This window comes from Achroia grisella, unplaced genomic scaffold, assembly GCF_030625045.1.
Source record: "Achroia grisella isolate CSIRO2021 unplaced genomic scaffold, CSIRO_AGI_Agris_v1 utg474, whole genome shotgun sequence".
Classification (NCBI taxonomy): Eukaryota; Metazoa; Arthropoda; class Insecta; order Lepidoptera; family Pyralidae; genus Achroia; species Achroia grisella.
In genome coordinates, this window is record NW_026712878.1 from 363,986 (window position 1) to 385,034 (window position 21,049).

The 21,049-nt window shown below is 32.7% G+C and overlaps 2 protein-coding genes across 3 annotated transcripts; both read right to left on the minus strand.

Annotated features, from left to right (window-relative positions):
• Positions 1-526: 526 nt before the first annotated feature.
• On the minus strand, positions 527-8,659 carry LOC131845562 (zinc finger protein 569-like). Its single transcript, XM_059194637.1, has 13 exons — positions 8,453-8,659; positions 7,552-7,686; positions 6,810-7,448; positions 6,422-6,555; positions 5,660-5,990; positions 5,198-5,331; positions 4,900-4,974; positions 4,596-4,725; positions 3,973-4,208; positions 3,446-3,560; positions 2,880-2,993; positions 1,970-2,083; positions 527-1,634 (listed from the first exon to the last, which is right to left on the minus strand). Exons 1-13 carry the CDS (start codon positions 8,558-8,560, stop codon positions 1,359-1,361), a joined length of 2,541 nt encoding a protein of 846 aa, XP_059050620.1. The 5' UTR covers positions 8,561-8,659; the 3' UTR covers positions 527-1,358.
• Positions 8,660-9,226: 567 nt separating this feature from the next.
• Positions 9,227-17,452, minus strand: LOC131845561 (zinc finger protein 27-like). 2 transcript variants are annotated; one of them, XM_059194635.1, is made up of 13 exons: positions 17,168-17,452; positions 16,369-16,503; positions 15,347-15,994; positions 14,813-14,946; positions 14,143-14,449; positions 13,673-13,806; positions 13,118-13,192; positions 12,101-12,230; positions 11,718-11,998; positions 11,392-11,485; positions 10,579-10,692; positions 10,039-10,152; positions 9,227-9,760 (listed from the first exon to the last, which is right to left on the minus strand). In XM_059194635.1, exons 1-13 carry the CDS (start codon positions 17,273-17,275, stop codon positions 9,482-9,484), a joined length of 2,553 nt encoding a protein of 850 aa, XP_059050618.1. In that variant the 5' UTR covers positions 17,276-17,452; the 3' UTR covers positions 9,227-9,481. The 2 variants fall into 2 exon arrangements, with proteins under 2 accessions (XP_059050618.1, XP_059050619.1); XM_059194636.1 differs by lacking the exon at positions 16,369-16,503.
• Positions 17,453-21,049: the final 3,597 nt, after the last annotated feature.

The following is a 21,049-nucleotide window of genomic DNA, read 5'->3' on the forward strand; positions in this document are numbered from 1 at the left end:
AATGAAAAATTTCTTATAATCTCATAGCTCATTTCACTTAGAAATAAATAGCCAAGGTCAGAATAATATATATAAATCATAATACTACATTTGAAATAGTATGTTTGATATGTAGTTTATAATAAATACGATTGTCATAGTAAGTAAATAAAAATAACAACATTAAAGTAATACGGACATTTTCAATACCAAAGTAACATTTATATTCAGTAATTATTGTCACAAACTGATCTATAAGAAATAAGTTTATTTATACATTGTGGTAGCGTAATAAAATTAATTAATAATTCTTTCGTTATTAGTAAATAATAATACGTCATAGTAATTATATTAATTTTTAGTGTAAAAATGTAGCAGAGGTAATATTATTAATTTAATAAGGCAGCCTCAAAACCAATACAAAATATGATAAAAACTTACTCTGAAATTTATATTCATCTATTATTGCTACTGAACTGTATTGTCTTTTGTTTAAACATTTTTCATAATAAAAAATAAAGTTACAAAACATGATAGTTAATATACATTTACGGAAAGTTCTAATTAATAAACAATTAGTAAATGCGATAAAGTTAATAAACAACATAGTATGATATTTAATTTGCAGTAAAAAATATTTCGAAATTATTATGAGATCCCCATACAAAACAATTTAGTATTATATTTTACATTTTCATTGATCATACGTAATGTTTCGAAAATGTTGTCTCTCCTCTAAAGGAATAATTTTCTATTATATTAGAATTAATTTAATTTAATTACATTTATAGAATATACGGCAATATTTATACATATTTCAAGCATAGTCGAACGGAAAGACTGAAAACTAAACGTGATAATAACGTATCGATATTACCAAGGACATTTTCGTAATAAAAAAAAAATTGGAACAATACCAAGAACACTTCAAATACTGTTAAATTAGCATTTAGTTTTTTAAATTAATCTTCAATCTTACTGGTGCCGTAGTTACAAATGAGATTCATAGAGACTAAATTTGTATACTGTTTAAATTTGCATACACTAACATTACTAAGAGGGACTGTGAGTAAGTTCAGTAAATCTATCAATCAATCTCAATCAAGCACTTGAAACTTTCTCTCCCCATTTGAAATGAGGTGTCTGGTCCCAGTTACTAGCAATGTTGTATAATAATGTTTCGCAATACAAAAGTGTACAACTAACTGCACATTTTTGTTCTGAACGCAAGACTTCTTCCTTCAACAATATAGACGAATTAAGGACCTAAGTACGTTAAAAATAATATTTACATTCTCATTTAAATATCATAATAGCCAGTGCATTTTCTTATACAAAACATCCGATCAGACAGTATAGCACAATACATACATCACAAATCATACATTGTAAGTTATATACGCATTCAAATAATCCCCTTGATTGTCTATTAACAGTTTCGGTGGTGGCAGTAGGCAAGCCGCATTCACCGTATTCACTGTACTCACTGGAGCAGAGGTACCTTCTAATTCTTTACGCCGTTTTCGATTTTTCTTATCCCAAGGAGCATACGGTATCTTTAGATGAACAGTTTGTATGTGCAATTTGACAGCACTACTCTGTGTGAATCGGCGGTTACAATGTTGACATTGGTAGCGCTTTTCACCGGTATGTACCTGTGAAATGAGACTGGCTTTAAACGTTGTCGTGTGCTGGAATTTAGGAATTGTGTAAAATAATAAATAATATAAAAATGATAATGAAATAAACTTAAACAAGTATTTTTTATGGATTATGAAGAAATTATGCTTTGACCTGCATTTCAGTATGAGCCGAAATGTACCTAACATATTACATACATCACAATAAAAAAAATACTTGCAAAATTAGTCATTAAAAATCTCGGTAGTTTTTCCATGTATAACCGAAAGGAACCTGAGGTAAATTGAAAAATTTAAACAGGTCCATTCTACCAGAATCAAATTGATATAATAAATTAACTAGAGCTCACCACAAGATGGCGGTCTCTGTTACTGGGCATGCTGAATCGGCGGTCGCAGTGCGGACACTCGTACGGCTTCTCGTGCGTGTGTGTACGCATGTGGACCATAAGGTTTGCATATTGCTGCAATGATAATAACAACATGTAATCAACTCAAAATTTACATCTCACTTATATGTTAAACGCTAAAGTTTGTTTGCTTTTTTTTTGCAGATGCCACTCCAAACCCGCGGAAAGACTTTTGGAGCGGCTGAATGCCAACTCCCGCCTGACGGATACGACTTTATTCTGAGGGTACCGCCAAGGGGTCGTACCTTGGCTCAGGCCGTCGTACTTTCGCTTGTCGTTTGAATCAGACGGGGAATCGAACGGAGAACAAAAACAACTGAGCTTATACATCAGATTAACTTAAGGTATAAATTTCACGATGAAACCGGATTAGTTAATATATCGCAACATAACATACACAAAAAGAATAGGCTAATTATAAATTACAATATACTCAGTGTAAATATATGAAAAAGACTGTACAATTTATAAGGGTGTACAGTATATTTATAAAAACATAAGTTAGGGAAAGTGCTATGATACAATTAGTAATATAAATAATATTTTACTACTTTAAAACGTTACGTGTTTGTTTCATTCCAAAAGTAGGTTTTCTTATGTAATTGGAATGAGTAATTTGTTATCATGTGATGCAGAACCACTTATGCGTTGCCATTCCGATGGAATAAGGTGTCATGTCTCGTATTGTGTAAACGCACGGCCTTATCTCAGCCCGCAACCAAAACAGTTACTTACACTGGTTGGAGTCAGAATAAGGTGAGAAAAAAGTACCAATGCAGATGACTTTTTAGAAAAGTCTACTTGAGTAGATCGTTAATATATTCGCCATTACTTAATCAAAGACACTAACCCTAGTAGTATGTCCGCATACGTCACACATATACCGCTTGAGATAGTCCGCGCCGGGATGCTCCGACTCGTAATGTTTGCGCGCTTGAACATCATTGACCAGGAATTTCCCACACTGAAATAATATAGCATAATTTAGACACAATGACCATCTACATTAGATATATAATTTAAAATTATACTTAAGAAAAATACTGGTTACTAAACACAATAAAAACTCACTTATTATTATTAACATTAAAGATTAAGTAAATTGGACATTGGAAACTAACCTAATAAGAAATATATCACTACCCATTAATATAATTAGGGTTGAAGGTAATAATTTATTTTTATTTATTTAACTTCAATGCACACAATATACAAAATATAGTAAAGTACATTTGGCGGACTTAACACCTTACCAACCACCAACAATAAAATGCAACAAAATAAAAAATAAATAATCACATTGCTACAAAGATATATGGGGAAGCAAGACACAATAAACGACTATGTATATATATGTAAGATAATGTATGTTTAAATTTTTTCTTGGCCTCTATATATATATAAATATGGACATACCACTTCACAGTTGGTAGCGGTGGGCAATCCTATGTTGTGTATTTCAGACTTCCTCGAGCCGCTGGGTCGACCGGGCCTGCGTCCACTTTTCACCATTCGCCGCGACTTTATCGACCTACCAATAAATAATAAAATTATTTAAAAGTAATTCAGCCACATAATTTATTTTATGTAAATTATGTCTATGTTATAGTTTAACCCGTCTGTACCTAATTGAAATATCAAACAGAGATAGAGCACCTTATAATACCATCATATTTCAATTCTTAAGCCATAATAAACCCAAGTTAAGAATTAAATGACGGCCTCGGTAGTTTAGGGGTTTAGTATACCATTCCGATGGTCGTAGGTTTGTATCCTCGTAGTATGCACAAATTTGTATTTATGAGGATGATTGTTTGTATTGGTAAAAAAAATAATTAAAATCGTTGATTAGATGGCGCTGTGTGAATTGTCCAATGCTATTATTATTATTAATTAATTCTTTATAAATGCGGTCAAAAAGTGGAAATATGTAATATACAAACTTGTTGGTACTAGTATGGTTACTAGAACTGCCAAGGTGCGTGGTGTAGGCCGCTTCGCTGAGGAAACGTATATCGCACTCAGCGCAATACCGAGGATCGTTATCAACCACCTCCCCTGCCGCCGCCGCTCCCTCTCCAGTTCCATTAACTTCTCTAACAGCCGTGCCCACTCTCGCTTTCTCATCCTTTGTTATACTTGCATCAGCTGCAGTCGTACTCTCGCTCAGAGCGATTTCCTAAAAACAATAATAACTTTCTATTACCCATTACCCATTTAGATGGTACATACGCATAACTGTTCCGCATTGAATATCCAACACTTTGATGATGTGCCCAAGATAATTGCGCGGAGATCGCGGCTGATGAATTCGTTTCGTTATTACAGATAAATTGCGGAACTATATCGACATAACGTATATCCCCCAGATAATAATAGTATTATCCACCAAATCTGAGTAGAATATGGGACAGTAATAAATTGTAAGTTCATTCATAACTTTGTGGATTTATATCAACCAGTATATTAAAGTGTGAAACAGTAGATATATTATCAAGGCTGGAAGTGATGTTTTGAAATGTTACATACATAAATGAGACATATTCTTTTTATTAAATTGACCTACCTCTACACTATGAGCTATTTTCTTATGACAATACAGTCCACTTTCACTCACGAAACTGTGGCCGCACAAATTACAGATATAAGTCGACGGGTGTTTTATCCTGATATGCGTTAAACGAGTTGAAGCCTTCCTGTGAAAGACATTAAAACATTAATAATTTTCGTTACATATTTACTTCTAATTCATTTTTTATTTATTATGAGTTGCATAACATTTGATGTTGCATGTCAAAAAACTTCGTAAATAACTCACTTTTATTTTCAACGCATAATATTTAAAAAACCCATTTTAAAGTCATACATACTTGAATTCCTGTTTGCAGTGTGGACATTCATATGTAACATTTTTGTGCCATCTATAATGCATCTGTGCTTGGCCCCTATAATATTAAGAGAAAAAAGATATAATTAGACAAATTCAAATAGTAAGCAGAGTTTGGTTTTAACAATAATCACCTTTTGTCAAAGACATTCTCATAAAGTATTCTTTATACATTTTTTTTAGTATGCAATAGAACTTTATTAAACTTATAGTCATTTCATAGACTTTTGTTGCAAACTATATCTATGATCTATATAAAAAATCACATATCAAATACTTACTTGTTGTAGCAGACATATCTACACATTTGACATGAAAACTTGAACAGATGAGTGAGGTTCATGTGCTTGTACATCTTACGGCCATCACGGAAATGTAGTTTGCACATGTCACATTGAAATTTGCCTGCATATGCCTGCAAATATATTATACAATAGAGACATTTAGGGACTCCCTTCTCCAAATGTTCAACATTTAATTTTATTTTACGCCTTTTTTCTAATAAATATTTATCTTCGCAAATGACAGATCATACATATATGACCATAGATCAAAAACCATATCATAATTCATAAATCTTAAGATTTACACAATATTTCTTTGGAAAACAATATCTAAATTTTGGTCATCATCACTGTTTACATTCATCTACATTTATATTAGGGACTTTATTTGAGACATGGTCCTCAGTATGACATAACTATATAAACATTTCAATATTTTACAATATTAACAATACTCACAGGATCATGTTTCTTCATGTGTTTATTATAAGTGGCTGTTTCTCTAAAACCTCTATAACAGAATTCACATTTATATTTAGAGAGTAGATAATTTCTGGTATTTTTCCTTTCATCAACAAGCTTATATTGTTCCTCTTGAGTAACTGGAGTGTATATTAAATAGTCTTCTGGAAACTTTGTGGTTTTTCTCACTGGGCGCATTGTAACTACACCCTTAATTCGCTTGCCACCTTTATTATGGAGCCAGCTAGGTCTCGAATCATACCAGTTGCCGTCTTTCTTGCGCCCCTTTTGTAAGTGCGTCCAGATATAATGCTGTTTTGCTGATGTTCTGTAAATAAATCAATCCTCATTATAACTCTTACTGCTAGGTACAGTTTGCTACCATCAAGGTAGGGTCATAGCCTACTTTTTTTCTGAAAGACAAATCTATGAGAGAGGAACGAACAAAAACACATCAATTTAAAACATAATTTCATAATTTTAGAAAGGTGACTTTGAAGGAAATAGTCTGTATGGGTATCCATGTTTCAACTATTTCAGCTGCCTGCTTTGTCAAGGTCGCAGATATGTTTCCTTGCACAGTAGAAACATTTGTATTATTGAATATGATTGTTTGTATTGGTCTAGGTGTTTTCTGTATATATTATGTAAGAATTTTCAAATAAACACATATTTAGGAACCATCCATAATACAAGCTCTGCTTATCTTCAGACACATAGTGCTGTTGTTAATATTATTAAAAAAAATAATCAACTCACCTATCAAAATTGACCTCAGGACACTCTTTGCACACATATTTGTACATATGCTTTTCTGTAACATGTGTTTTTAATAGAAATTGTGTTTTGTAGTAATATATACATAAATCACATCGAAAAGGACCACTCACATGCTGAAAAGTATTTATTGTATTTATTGTAGACAATTGTAACCTAGGTACAGATAACATAAATATGTAACTATTTCTTAAACTGTGACAAAAATTTGAGGATTTGATCATTTATCAAATCAATGGTCATAATTTGTCAAATCTAGGGATGGCACTTAATTTCTTACCTTTATGATTGACTTAATCTTATTCAATGATAAAAATAATGTACAATACATCATTTTATGGGGCTTAAAAATTTAAATATTTACTGTTACCTTATCATGCATACGTAAATGAACTTTTAAACGATTCTCATTGAAAAAAGCTTTGTTACAGATATCACAGCGATGTTTGCCAGTGCTAAACATTTTGTAAACCTCCACTGCAGCCTTAGCCTCTTTTTTACTAATTGGATACACATTAGCATACTCTTCATCTAATTTTAAACCATCTGCATTTTTTTTATCTATTTTAACTGATGATTTTGGTGGTGTTTGTTTTCTGTCGGTTTGAGTTTCCTCCACAAATTTCTCCTCATTATCATTGTCACTGGCAATAAGATCATTATTAAAACTATCATCTCGATCTTCATTATCATCAGTTTGTTGAAATGGAAAATCATTATTGAAATCAAATTCTATAGAAATATTATTAGCAGTCTCAGTTTTAACAATTTCATTTTTGTTTTCATTATTTTCCCACATTTCACTTTCAAATGCAAATCTTTCTTCGTTAGGGAATGTATTATAATGAATAACTGATATTTTATCATTTTTAAATATATTTATCCTATTATTTTTAACCCATTGAAACTTGACCTCTTCATAGTGTGTTTTACATGTATCTAAATACGATAATGAGGGTTTTATGTCAATTGCTTGATGATTGAAATTCTCAAGATGAAATTTGCTTATCTAAAATGAATAAATTGTTGTATAAAAATTAACAATATTAAACAACATAATAATAGATTGATTGTTACATGAACATGTTGATATAAGAACGAGAGTAGCAGACCTCATTATTCCTGGCTAGCATTTCTTGTAAAGCAAAATTAGCCCTCTGGCATTTTTTGCGGAACTTGAGAAAATGTGTAACATAACCACAGCACTGCCAACAAAGATAATCTGGGGTCCCATTACCTCTGCATGTCTGGAATAAAAAATGATAATTAACAGCATATGTTTAGATCATATCAATGCATCTCGGCTTCACATGACTGAAGAGCATAGATGACATAAGTCTTTTAACTATATAAATGTATTAAAGATACAAAACTTTCAGTAAACAATTCAGTAGAAAAGAAGGTGAATACTTTACCAGCATTATATCAGTTGTAAGCAGAGAATAAGATATGACAAAAACAGCAATATTGTTTCATTTTCATATATTATATAGTGGTATCCATACAACAGTAATGTACCATGTCACTGATATATTCAAGTTTAAGAACATGATTATATCTGTGAGTGAAAGAATTAAGTTTTCTTTTTACTTCAAATTAATACAACACATATTTATGAATTCATTCTCTGATTTTTGAGTAATACTCTTTCTGATGTGCCCAGGTGCCTCACATAAATTGAAATCAATATTCAAACCATAACTCCAGAACATTTGATTATACTACTGTACTACTACTACTGTTTATTTAAATTGTTTTGGTACAACACACTGCTCAGCCCAAAAATATAACATGAGATATATAAATTAGGTTTTTCTTTCGTAATACTGAATGTGATTTTATATTTTTTGGCAATATATAAAAATCATATAGTCATAATGGAATTCATAAACAATTCATAAACTTTGTAAATTAAAGCTACATGTTACAGTTCCTTCATAATAAAAATAAAGTTAATTTATAAAAATCAGTTCATTGCATTCTCGTTATTGTAGAGACAACAGAAACACGTACCTGTAATCCGGATATCGTGTTAAAATCACGTCGTAAGTGGCCATTATCCATACTGTACAATTTCAGATTTGTGCTAAAACACACTACGCAGGCCTTTAATTCAAACATTATGCGTTTATTGTTAATATTTTGTAGTCATAATTATTTTAAAACAGTAATCCTCAGAACACTTCCACATTATTTTCATAGCATTGTATTTGGAAAAAAAAACACTGTAAAGAAACCGTAATGACAGAGAAGGGAATGGAACTAATGAAGAACGAATGAAATCATAAGTTCATTGCCAGTTATAAATAAGACAGATTCTGAAAACCGGTATACACCGATTAAAAAAAAGACAATGTATATAATTAATATTCCCATATACTTAAGAGTAAAACCTAATTCTTTACAAAATTTTGGGTAAAGTGAGTGTATTTAGGTGATAAGTGTAAAAACGGTTATAAACATTCAAACAATGTGTTAGCGTCTTTTCTGTCGTACAATATTACCGTTATTATCATCTCATTACTTCTCTACCCGTATATACAGTCTGTACGCACAGAGTTTGCGTTTCTGACAGATCGGGATCGAACGGGGGATGCAAGTTTGAACTGGCGCGATATTTTAAATATCCTTTATTTGCCTTATTAACGAGTAATAACATTGAAAATATAATAATTATTTCAATTACAACAATCGTATTGATTTTGGGCTAAAAGTATTAACTACTTAAGAAATAAAAAAAACGATAGTTTTTAAAAGTCAAACCACATCAAACTGCGCTGTCTCAAGATTATTTGGTCACATGACTACAAAAACAAATAGTTAATAAGATAAGAATTTGCGTTTTATAGAGTACCTAGGTATGTTTAACCCACAGTTTATAACACAATATTACATATTAGAAACTGACTATGACTTCAACATACAGATAAATATAATCACGGGATATAAAAAACACATAATTTTATATATTTATATTCAACCATAAAGATTCAATCGTATTAAATACAAAAAACAACAAATAATAAACTAGGTACTTTCCATTTATAAATCAGTATAATTCATATATGCATTTAAATAATCACCGCGAGGATTGAGCGGTAGTTCAAGGAGCGACTGAGGGCACGGCGCAGTGTCCGTACTGATTCCTTCGACAGATACCACCGAGTCTTCAATTTCCTTTCGCCGTTTTCGATTCTTCCTATCCCTGGGAGGGTATGGTATCTTTAGGTGGACGTGTTGTATGTGTGATTTGCAATCAACTTTGTGCATGAAACGACGGTTACAGTGTTGGCATTGGAAGCGCTTTTCACCAGAATGTGTCTGTAAAATAAAGTCAGCTTTAGAATTTGTTAAGTATATCATTCAAGTTCAGCTCAGTTATTTACACCTATTGATCGTGTAAACAGACCGTAATGTTAAAATCTTTCTCACAACATGCCTTAACCATTATCATAGATTATTTTATTACTTTTATTAAAGGAATATAACTTAAAACCCTTTTAATATAACTTTTTTTTTTAGTTTTAAATTTATTCAAAATATAAAATAAAAATTGCGAATTTATGCCGCCACTGATGTATTTTAAAGATATAACTTACAACAGCATGACGGTCCCTGTTACTGCCATTACTGAAGCTTCGGTCGCAGTGCGCGCACTTGAACGGCTTCTCTTTCGTGTGTTTACGGAAATGCAACACAAGGTTTGCGTATTGCTGTGCAAAATAAAAAAAATATATTAATAGTCATGGCGAAAATAAATTAAGAAATAGATCATACTTGTAGGGCTATATTATAGGAAAACAATAGATTGACATTTAAACAACATGAATGGAGAACTATATTCAGTTCTCCATTCATATTGTTTAAATGTCTATCACATTGTTTAAATACACATTTATTATGTACTTAAATTTAATCGTTTAAGTAACTTGTATTACATACAATCCTACTCCTATTTTCTGTTCAAGACATCTATCATTTATATTAAGACTTTTATCTAAAGGTAAACTAATTTTGGAACTGGATAAAATTTTGTTTATCTATTCCAAAAAAAAAAACAAATAATTATTTTTTATAATATTGGTATAAATAATGTGTGTGCTCTGATGACTGAATATCGTAACTGGCAACAAACTGACCTTAGTAATGAATCCACACACTTCACACATGAAACGCTTATGGAAGTCCACACCAGGGTGTTCTGACTTATAATGTTTGTCCGCCTGCACGTCGCTAACTAGGAACTGACCACACTGCAATAAAAAAGAAATTAAAGCATTATTGTCGATTTTACCAACTACCATAAAAATAAAAACCCTTATTATTATTACAAATGCAAAAATGAGTTTATTTCTAACTTTCTTATTGCGCTTGAGTAAGAAATAATAATGCTACAATAACAATACTTTATTTCCTAAATGTAGGTAAGTAATATAGTGGTAAAAATATGTTATCTCATTCAGTTCAGATATTACAAAACCGTAATAAAATTGCTGTATTACTTTAGCGTACACTTGGTCATTAATGAATTGTCTTTATGTTAATGTACCCGTAAGGAAATGTGCAGCCGTATAGTAAGTTTTTTCTATCAATGTATTCAAAAGAAATAAACCCACTTTACACACCGTAACAGCTTAACATATCATAAAATTTTGCATATGGGATGGAGAATGGCATGCTGTACTTTTTACGTTGTAATTGTAAAGCGTACAGCGAGTAAGATTTTCCATATTTAATTAGGTAGCAACCAATGCAAAAACAGCGGCGACGTCGGCTCGAGCTGTACGACTCTTGTCGGAAATGTGTGTAATGAATGAATTGTAGAAAACATTAAAATTGTAATCTGTATGAAATGAGAAGTATTAGCAGCGGCTTTATATTATTGCTCATGTTAAAACAAGTTTTCATTCCAAAATAGTGTATAATGGATTTTTAACATTACACATACATACCACTTCACAGTTGTTGGATGTGATCTGTCCTAAATTATGCACATCGGATTTATCTGCGTGGTTCTGTTTTCGCACATATCTCGATTGACAGGATCTGGCAACAATTATAATCTCTTCACATACATCAAAACTTTTATCATAAATACGAAAGTGTGTCTGTTTGTTGACGGGAAGATAGATTATATCAAGATGGTGGACATTTTGTAACTTTTATATAAAAAAATAATCCTCCAAGGGGTGAGAGTTTTAGCAGACGAATTTGCGAGTGAGCATCACAATTATGATTTTAAGTAAAATCATAACAATAAACTATAAACCATACAAACTTATTGGTGTTAGTGTGCTTGCTGGAGCTGCCGAGGTGCGTGATATACGCCGCTTCATTGACAAATAGTACATCACACTCCGCACAGAAGCGAGATTGCTTTTCCGAGACTCCCTGGTCCTCTGTAGCGACTTTTACTTTTTCTTCTGTGGAATTTATTTCGTAGGCGTTTTTGTCTGAATTACCCGCAGCCGCCCCAACAGACTTTTCACCTGTCCATTCCCATACAGCCTCTGCAGCTGTATCACCATCTTCTACTGTGGTTCGGTTTGACTCGAGCTCCTATAAATAGGGTAGGGGATTGTTAGTAATGGTAAGACTACCAAATTCGAACAGATTGCTAAAAACAGTTTTTATTATAGTGATAACGTTACGATCGCTCACCTTATTTTTGTGTGCAATTAACTTGTGGTAGTATATTCCTGTTTCGCTCACAAAACCATGTCCACACAAATCGCAGATGAATGTCGACGGATGCGATATTCTTATATGTGTTAAACGCGTAGTCATCTTCCTGAAAAACAAATAATAAAATAGTATGTTAACATTTTAGTGGCACTCTATGAATAATAGACTTATTTTAATTCTTAGCTCATAAGAGACGACTAAAGCTAATGACATACATCCGATTAGTCGTCAGACTGTTCATTATAGATCCGGATGTCTATGAATAATAGACTTATTTTAATTCTTAGTCTCATAAGACCTCCACCAGCTCCCTATACGATCTTAGGGGGAAGCTGTTGGAGGGGATACGTCGTGGTGAAGGCGAAGGGGAGGGTCCGGTGTACTATCCGGACCTGGTGTCTACTGCGGAGAATTTTAGGAGGCTGCGGGAGTTCGCGCATCAGTGGCACCGGAGGCGGAGCGAGCACGAGAGGACTGCTGGTGGTACGCGTTCAAGAAGGAAGGACACCGCTGAAGACGGAGAGCTGCCCGGCACCGAAGCCGTACAAGTTTCGTCCGCTGCCCCAGAAGGGGGAGAGTGCGATAGAGGGGACAGGAGTAGAAATAATTTGTAGGGATCAAGAGAATGCGTGCTTTTCAGCGCGCATTCCCCGCAGATTCGGCCAGTATAACCGAGAGGTTGGAATGGCCATGGGTTGGTGGAGGGTTGTTCATTATAGAATCAAAAAGCGCAGCTTTTTACGAAATATTATATAATTTCGTTTATATAAACCTTTAACAAAATACAATATTATGCATAGCAAGACTTGCGTCAAATGACAATAATAGAATAAGTACTAGAAATAAAATCGTAACATAGCCATGACAGCCTAGTAATCAAGCAAAATCTCTCTTTTTATATCGAAAGACCCAATACCCAGGAGTGGGATAAGATCGTTACTATCATGATTATAATTACAGTAACCGAAGTTATAAATCATTAGGTATACATACTTAAAAACCCGTTTGCAGTGTGGACAGTCATAAGTAACATTCTTGTGCCATCTATAATGCATCTGTGCTAGGCTCCTGTAGAATAAAAAAGGTATATGTCAAAAACAAAACTAAGAAATAATTTGTCAATGGTTTCTGTTTCCATACCATATGTTACATATTGTAATCTCACGGAAAGATGTTACATATTCTACCATATGTTACATATTATAATCTTACGGAAAGATTACAGTATGTAACATATGGTACGGAAACCGAAACCATTGACAAATTATTTCTTAGTTTTGTTTTTTAACATAAGGTTAAGATTCTTACCATTATTATAAATGCGAAAGTTTATTCGTATGATGGATAGATGAATGGATAAATGTTTGTTAGTCTTTCACCCAAAAACACTAAACAGATTTCGATCAACCGTTACAGTAATATAACTGATAGGTCAGAATAAGACAGGCTATAAATTTCATGCGGGTAAAACCGCGGGTACAGCTAGTTTTTAACCAACCACAATTTAGATAACCGCGGGGGTAATAATTATTGTAAACTAAATCTTACTTGTTGTAGCAAACAAAACTGCACATCTGGCATGACAACTTGAACAAGTGAGTAATATACATGTGACCGGATAACTTTTGAACGCTCTGGAAACATAATTTGCATATGTCACATTCATATTTCCCCGCATATGTCTGTAAAAAGAAGATAACTCACTCTATATGAGAAAATAATGACTGGCGTAGTCCAATTATTTGTGAAACTTTCACCTTGCATACATACTGTCAAAGCGCTATAATTAAAAAACTACTGCTGCCAGATAAGAATGGCAATGTCACCGACTATTATGGCATTTCCAGTTCAAGTCTATGCACTGAATTGAGGTGATGATTAGATTTTCTTGTCCATCACTTTATAAATGATCATACAACAGCCACAGGTTTTGATTATTTCTTACGATAAATTATGGCGCAGTGATGCAACTTCATACAAGCACAGAATATTGTAATTATTTGCACAATTGTACTTACTTGATCGTGTTTCTTCATATGTTTGTTGTAAGTATTTTCCACCCTAAACCCTCTGTAGCAGAATCCACATTTATATAATGAATCAATATAATTTCTAGTCTCTTTTCGATCCTCGATAAGTTTGTACTGCTCTTCTTGACTGATTGGAGTGTACTTTAGATAGTCATCGGGTAATTTAGTCCTCTTTCGCACTGGTCGCGTTCCGCCTTCACTTTTGATTTGATTACCACCTCTATTACTTACCCAGTTGGGTTTGCCTTCATGACCGAGTAAATGTGACTTGATATAATGTTGTTTTGCTGATGTTCTGCAAGTATACCATGAAATTGAGGTTGTCCTTTCATGAATATTTTCTTAATAGCTCTAAGTAATGGTTTGATTAGTAAGAGTAAGAGTGAATAATGGAGAAGGTAAGAACCTTCATCACACTGTCATGTGATATTCACGCAGAAAAGAGAGAGACTGTTATATTTGATACATATATATAACAATTAAATCAGATTCCGGCATCCAAATTAAAAATAACAAATTTAATTTGTTAGTACATACTTAAGCTAGTAATTTTTTGTAATATTTTTAAGCCAACCATGTAATGGCCATGATAATTATTAGTTTGATGATTTTATGAGTTTTGTATATGTTCCTATTATGTACATATCATCACACTCACCTCTTATAAGTAACTTCAGAACACTTTCTACATACATATTTATACATATGTTTTTCTGTCATGTGTGTTTTTAATAGAGATTCTGTTCTGTAGTAGTACATGCACAGATCACAGAGGAACGAACCTCGTGTATGCTGAGGAATACATATTTTAATTATTATTATAGTATTGCATGCAGATAGAAATTAAAAGAGAAATTATTTATGCCTACCATATTAGACAAGGTTGCAAGTGCATTTACTAGTACTGCTATATATAATAACACTAAATAAACTAAAATCATGTCTTTTGGTTCTGCAGCTACAATAACAAGGAACTATTATCTATTTTCCACACTTAGCCTATAATTTAGACTATTGTGCATATAGAACTACGGCTAAAACAAGCAACTAAGCCCCTAAGCCAGAAACCACATTGTAGCAGCCTATGGCGTCTTGGTAGGAATCATGGTCAGGTGATGCTTCAATGGAAGTTATTGGAAATAAATGTTTTTGTGTCACAGTATTTTAATTGTGCATATTAATAATTTCTTACCTTGTCATGCATTCGTAAATGTACTTTCAAGCACTTCTGATTTGAAAAGGCTTTGTTGCAAACTTGACATTGATGTTTTCCAGTGCTAAGCTTCTTGTGTGTCTCATGTGCAGCTTGAGCCTCTTCCTTTGTTATTGGATATGCATTAGCATACTCTTCAATAATACAGGGCTCTAAAGACACTTCAATCATTTTATTGGTTAATTGGGACACATTATTTAAACTTTGTTGGTTATCATTATCAATCAGAATGTCATCATTATTACTATCAAAGGCATCATTGTTACTATCAAAGGTATCATTGTGTCCCTGACTATCATTATTTAGTTCAATTATAACTTTATTTATACCATTTTGGTTCCAGTCAAATTTCTGAGGCTTATCTTCATCAATAGTATCAGTTATAATGTGTTCTTTCTTTACTGGCTTTGTGTAAGATTCCTTTTTAATCATGCTTGAGTCTTCATTTGGAAGTATGTTATAGCGGACAACAGGAATGTGGTCCGTTTGAAACACAGTTATTCTTTTTCGTCCCTCTGATTGAAATGTGACTTCTTCATAATGTGTTGTACATGGATCTATGTACCATAGTGTGGGTTCATTATCAATCACTGCACAGTTCAAATTATCAAGGTTTAGTTCAGTTATCTAAAATTATAAATTAATATTCAATTCCAGCATGTATAACCCATAAAGGTTTTTAATCCCAAAATTAAATAAAATTATATAAGAAAACAGTACTAAGCTATATTATAGTACATTTTTAATTAAATCTATTAATGAAAGCTTAGATAATAATGTTTACCATTAAATACACAAATAATCAGAGACAGTTTTAGTATTAAAAAAACATAAAATTAATTCAATGCAAGTATTATAAAATTTGAAATTTTGAACTAGGTTTATACCATTACTTTATATACATAATGTCCGGAAAGTTTAAAGAGTTAAAGATATAAAAATTATAGCAAGCAAAATAGTAATATGTATCTAATAATGTCACAATTAGAATATTAACATACTTCAACATTTCTATTTAACATTTCCCGTAGAGTGAAATTTGCCCTCTGACATTTTCTACGGAACTTCATGAAATGTGTGACATAACCACAGCACTCCCCACAGAGGTAGCTAGGCAGGCCATCACCATTGCATGTCTGAATGTGTAAAAGTAATTAGCGTTAAAATTTAGGTATACAACAACATTGTAAAGAGTTCCAGCTCAATTATGAGGACTATTCCAATGGTGATATGGCAATAACTGTAGTCTAGCAGATAGGATGCAGCTTTAATTCATGCTCGCCATTTGTAGTCATGAGAATAGAATAGGTAGATAATGGAGTAAAAGAAAATATGTATTTACATTTAAATATTTCTCAATACATCTGTATAAATAAAATAAGGCACATGGAGTAGGATTGTTTGTATTAGTATGGTTGTTTTATTTATTTATTTACAAAAAAATGTATTACAGTATCTATATCAGTTCTATCACTTGTTTAGTGAACACAAGCTCTGATTAGCTTGGGACTAAATGGAGCTGTTGGTGTGGAATTGTAAAGGCTTATATTCAGAGTATATAAACTATACACTCCTTGAATCCATCCTCTATTTTCAATGGTTGTGAATGACCTCTGTCAATACGTTTAAACAAAATTGGATAACTTTAAAATGTATTAATGGATAATAATAATTATTAATTATTTAAAATTATTAGTTAAATGTACTACAGATAGGATACCCTATGTAGTTCATATTTCATACCCTTTAATTTATTGGAATTTTCAAATTCGGTAAACACATAAGCCGCTATAAATATACCTGTAATCCGGAAACTGTATTATAATCATGTCTCAAGTGGCCACCATCCATAATAAATAACTTCAAGTTTGTACTAAAACATACTGCACAAGCTTTCAACTCAAACATAATTAGAATATATTCACTCCAGTTTCAAACTGTGTGTAGTTTATCCAATTAAAGGGTGTATTGGTGTTCAAAATATTGTACTAATAATTTGAAATAATTGTATAAATTTCAGATAAAGAAATAATATTTTTGTGTTATTGTTTATTTGAGACAATATTGACGTTACACATGTTTTTTTATTTATTAAATATTTTACGGCCCTGGAAACGTTACATATGTTTCCATTAGTTGTCGGCTTATGGCGAGTATTAAATAGTGTTATGATTCAATCGAAAATTAATATAAATTACCGATTTTTATAGGTTACTCAGAAATAGCGTCCATGGTTTTAAACGAAATAACACAAAATTTCAAAGTATAGGTATTAACAAATGTGGGATATTAAAATAGTTTTTTTTAAGTTCGTGTTGTTTCGATCCCAGCATCGTCACTCTCAAGTTCATTTCACTCTTGGACCTTGGTCCGAATGTAGTGGACACTGTTTATATCTATCGATTCAGCCGCTGATATAAAAAAACAAACTACAGATCGGCTGAACGTCCAACTCTGGCCTGACGATATAGATTTTAGTCTGAGGGTGTTAGAACTAAGTTTACAATCGATGTCTAGACTGGCTGGTATAGCAGATGAAGTATGTTTGAATATTTGAAAAGAGTGTGTTTTGTCATCTTGTCTGTCGTCGTATTGAAGTTATACGGATAACTTATCTGTATTATTGTAATGTGTTTTTATATTAATTTATCTTGATTAGAAATATATTTTGTTTATCTTATTCCACGTTGTTTACTTAGTTACACACCACTATAGTTACTCTGTTAACATAAGAAGTTCAGAGGTAACTTCCCTCACAGAATGCACCCTAGCGGTGCCCTCAGACTAAAGTCTTCGAAAGGGTTCGAACTTTGCCTGGACAAAGGCTGTCAAATGTGGGTAGGCAGCTAGCATAGCCGAAAGACGTGTAGATCTGCGCTTAAGCTTTGTTTTAAGTTAATAAATAGTTGGATCATAGAACCTGACGAAAGTGCTCCAAGGATTTTTTCCTAAAATTAAACTCCTTGGGCGAAATTTGAAAGTTTAGAGGCTAAAATAATGGATTACAAGAACGCCAACTTTCTAACAGAACTTCATTTCATTTGTATCAGCTGATGCGTCACAGCAACGTATAATATAACAACGCAGTGAAGGCCCCGCGCATTTCCGCAGCCACCTGTGGAACAAAAAAACGAGCAATTTGCTCTCGGCTCCAAACATGATATCATTTCATTACTTAAACTTATGTCTACTTCAACGCATACATTAGCAATGCAACGCCCCACTCGGCGGATATCAGCGCATCTACTATTAGACCAAAAGATCTGGCTCCTCTCGACAAACCATTCCACAAGCGGATGTTGGACAATGTGCTATTTTGAAAATATAGGAGGCTGTCGAACCATGGTACTAGAGGTGGATGATGGTGCAGTGGAAAAACGTAGGAAAATAATATATGGTCATTGAAAAATGATATTTCTGCTGAACAGGTTCAGGCATATATGGCGTGAAGTAAAAATGGAACAGGCTCCATATTTCGAAAAACTTTTAAAGCTGATGTTTTCATCAAATGTTAAATCGAAAGTTTTAAAAACTTATATATACTGCTACTAATTGGCCGCCGAACAAAATTTAATGAGTGGTTTCAAAGACGAAATTAATTTTCATATATTTACTAAGAATATCGAGCGTAATAGATTATTAAAAATCTACTACCAAAACGTTCGGGGGTTGCGGACAAAGCTTCATGAATTTTCGTCGGCTAATGGCAGCATCAATGTTTTCAAATGTTTTTCATAATGAATTGTCGTCATTTGTATCGGAATTAAATGTCGTTGGATATAATTTTTTTCGATGTGACAGAAGTGGAGCACGGAATATATTATTGTTTTATAAACATCGCGGAATAGACATCGAACTAACAATAAAACCGGTTGCGATTGTGAGTTAGTGTGTGGCGGCCTATATCGTAATAACAATTTATTATTTGTGGTTGTAAAAATATACATTATCGATTTTTTTGAATAATCGACTGCGTCTGAAGCTCAGTATTTTGCAGTCTTTGAGGTGATTGAATGTATTGGTTTTAATGTGTCCAATATTTTAATATGTGGAGATTTTAATTTTAATTCGGCATCCCTTGCGGTGCATCATAGATATGAATATTTGTTATCGCTCTGTGATTCGATCAAGTAAATTGTATACAAAATAGCTACGGAAGTACATTAGACCTCGTTTTAGTTAGCAAATCATTGGGGCAGGTGACAGTGAATAATTGACATTACTTAATAATGGACAAATATCAGTACGCCACTTAGTTTCTTCATAAATACTAAATATTATGGTGAAAATCAATGTTGTGATAAGTTGAGTACTGTAAATGACTGGGATTTTAATAAAGTTGATTTTATCCTTTATATTCAAAATATAATATAGACTGGTGGTCTTTTTAACAGGTGATCCACAACTTGCATTGAATATTTTTTACAATATTATTAATGCTTGTGTCGATGATTGTGTCCCAAGAAAAAAGCGCCAGACTGTACCATCTCGATATTCTTATCCTGTGTGGTACACGACTGAAACTAAGCGCAACATTAAAACTAAGTCGTTTTATCACACTAAATACAAAATTACAAAATTATCGTGCCTTATTTTCACACTTTAGGGCAATAGTTAAGCTTAATATAAAAAGGGATTTTGATAATATGTTTTATAGGTATAAAATTGAAAACGACATAAAACAAGACCCATCGGCGTTTTGGCGATATATAAAAAACGTAGATATAGGGATAATGTGAGCAGTATTCTACATAATGAACGATCGGTACCGATACATGAATGTGCTCAATTATTTGCAAACTATTTCTTTTCAATATATGCTCAGAGTCCACCAAAATTGAATGTAGATGAAGCGATGGCGGCAGCAAGTGAAAATAGTAATAATCGGATTCACATACATGCATATTGTCGCAGGACATTAACATACCCTCAAAAAGCTTAGCCAAAAAATGCTGGTACGGATGGTATTCCTCCTTATATATTGAAGGATTGCGGTTCGGTTAAAAATCCTTTATGCATATATTTAATTTATGTTTAAAAAATAATTACTATCCTGATGAATGGAAAATATCACGTGTAGTTCCCATTCCTAAAAAACAACCGGCTTCTAATGTTAATGACCATAGGCCAGTAGCTATCTTGCAGTGTTTGGCAAGTTGTTTGAATCTATTTTACACCGTTATATCGCTCAACAAACAAAGATGTAATCACCGACGTTCAACACGGATTAACGTTCCACTACATTTGATGTCATTCTGGACCTATACAACTGCAGCTGTTGATTTTGGCTCACAAGTTGATGCAATTTATTTAGATTACAAAAAAGCATTTGATATGGTAAATAACGATATGTCTGAGAAAGTTAGCATCTGTCGGTTTTACCCCATCACTACTTAAATTTTTTGCGTCCTATTTAAAAAATCGAAAACAATATGTTCAGTATGGCGCCATATTTCTCATTCTTATTACACACATTCTGGGGTCAGCCAAGGCTCCAACCTTGGACCGTTAGAGTTTCTTATCATGATAAATGATTTGCCTGAGACACTTCAGCAAATATTTTCTGATGATCTCAAATTATTTTTTAAAATTAATAGTTACTCTGACTGCATTCGTCTCCAACGAGATATTGATTGCGTCAAACAATGGAGTGAGAAGAATAACTTAATGTTTAATACTAAC

Bases quoted from the DNA above. Each gene is read 5' to 3' on its own strand.
- LOC131845561 (XM_059194635.1), bottom strand. From the start codon at position 17,275: ATGTTTGAGTTGAAAGCTTGTGCAGTATGTTTTAGTACAAACTTGAAG. The intron at 14,947-15,346 runs GTAAGAAATTAT...TGTATTCCTCAG, and splicing joins ATTTACGAATGCATGACAAG to CATACACGAGGTTCGTTCCT. The intron at 11,486-11,717 runs GTTTGTATGGTT...AATTGTTGCCAG, and splicing joins AAGCACACTAACACCAATAA to ATCCTGTCAATCGAGATATG.
- LOC131845562 (XM_059194637.1), bottom strand. From the start codon at position 8,560: ATGTTTGAATTAAAGGCCTGCGTAGTGTGTTTTAGCACAAATCTGAAA. The intron at 7,687-8,452 runs GTACGTGTTTCT...TTTTTATTCCAG, and splicing joins ACACGATATCCGGATTACAG to ACATGCAGAGGTAATGGGAC. The intron at 5,991-6,421 runs GTGAGTTGATTA...ATTTATTTACAG, and splicing joins CCTGAGGTCAATTTTGATAG to AACATCAGCAAAACAGCATT.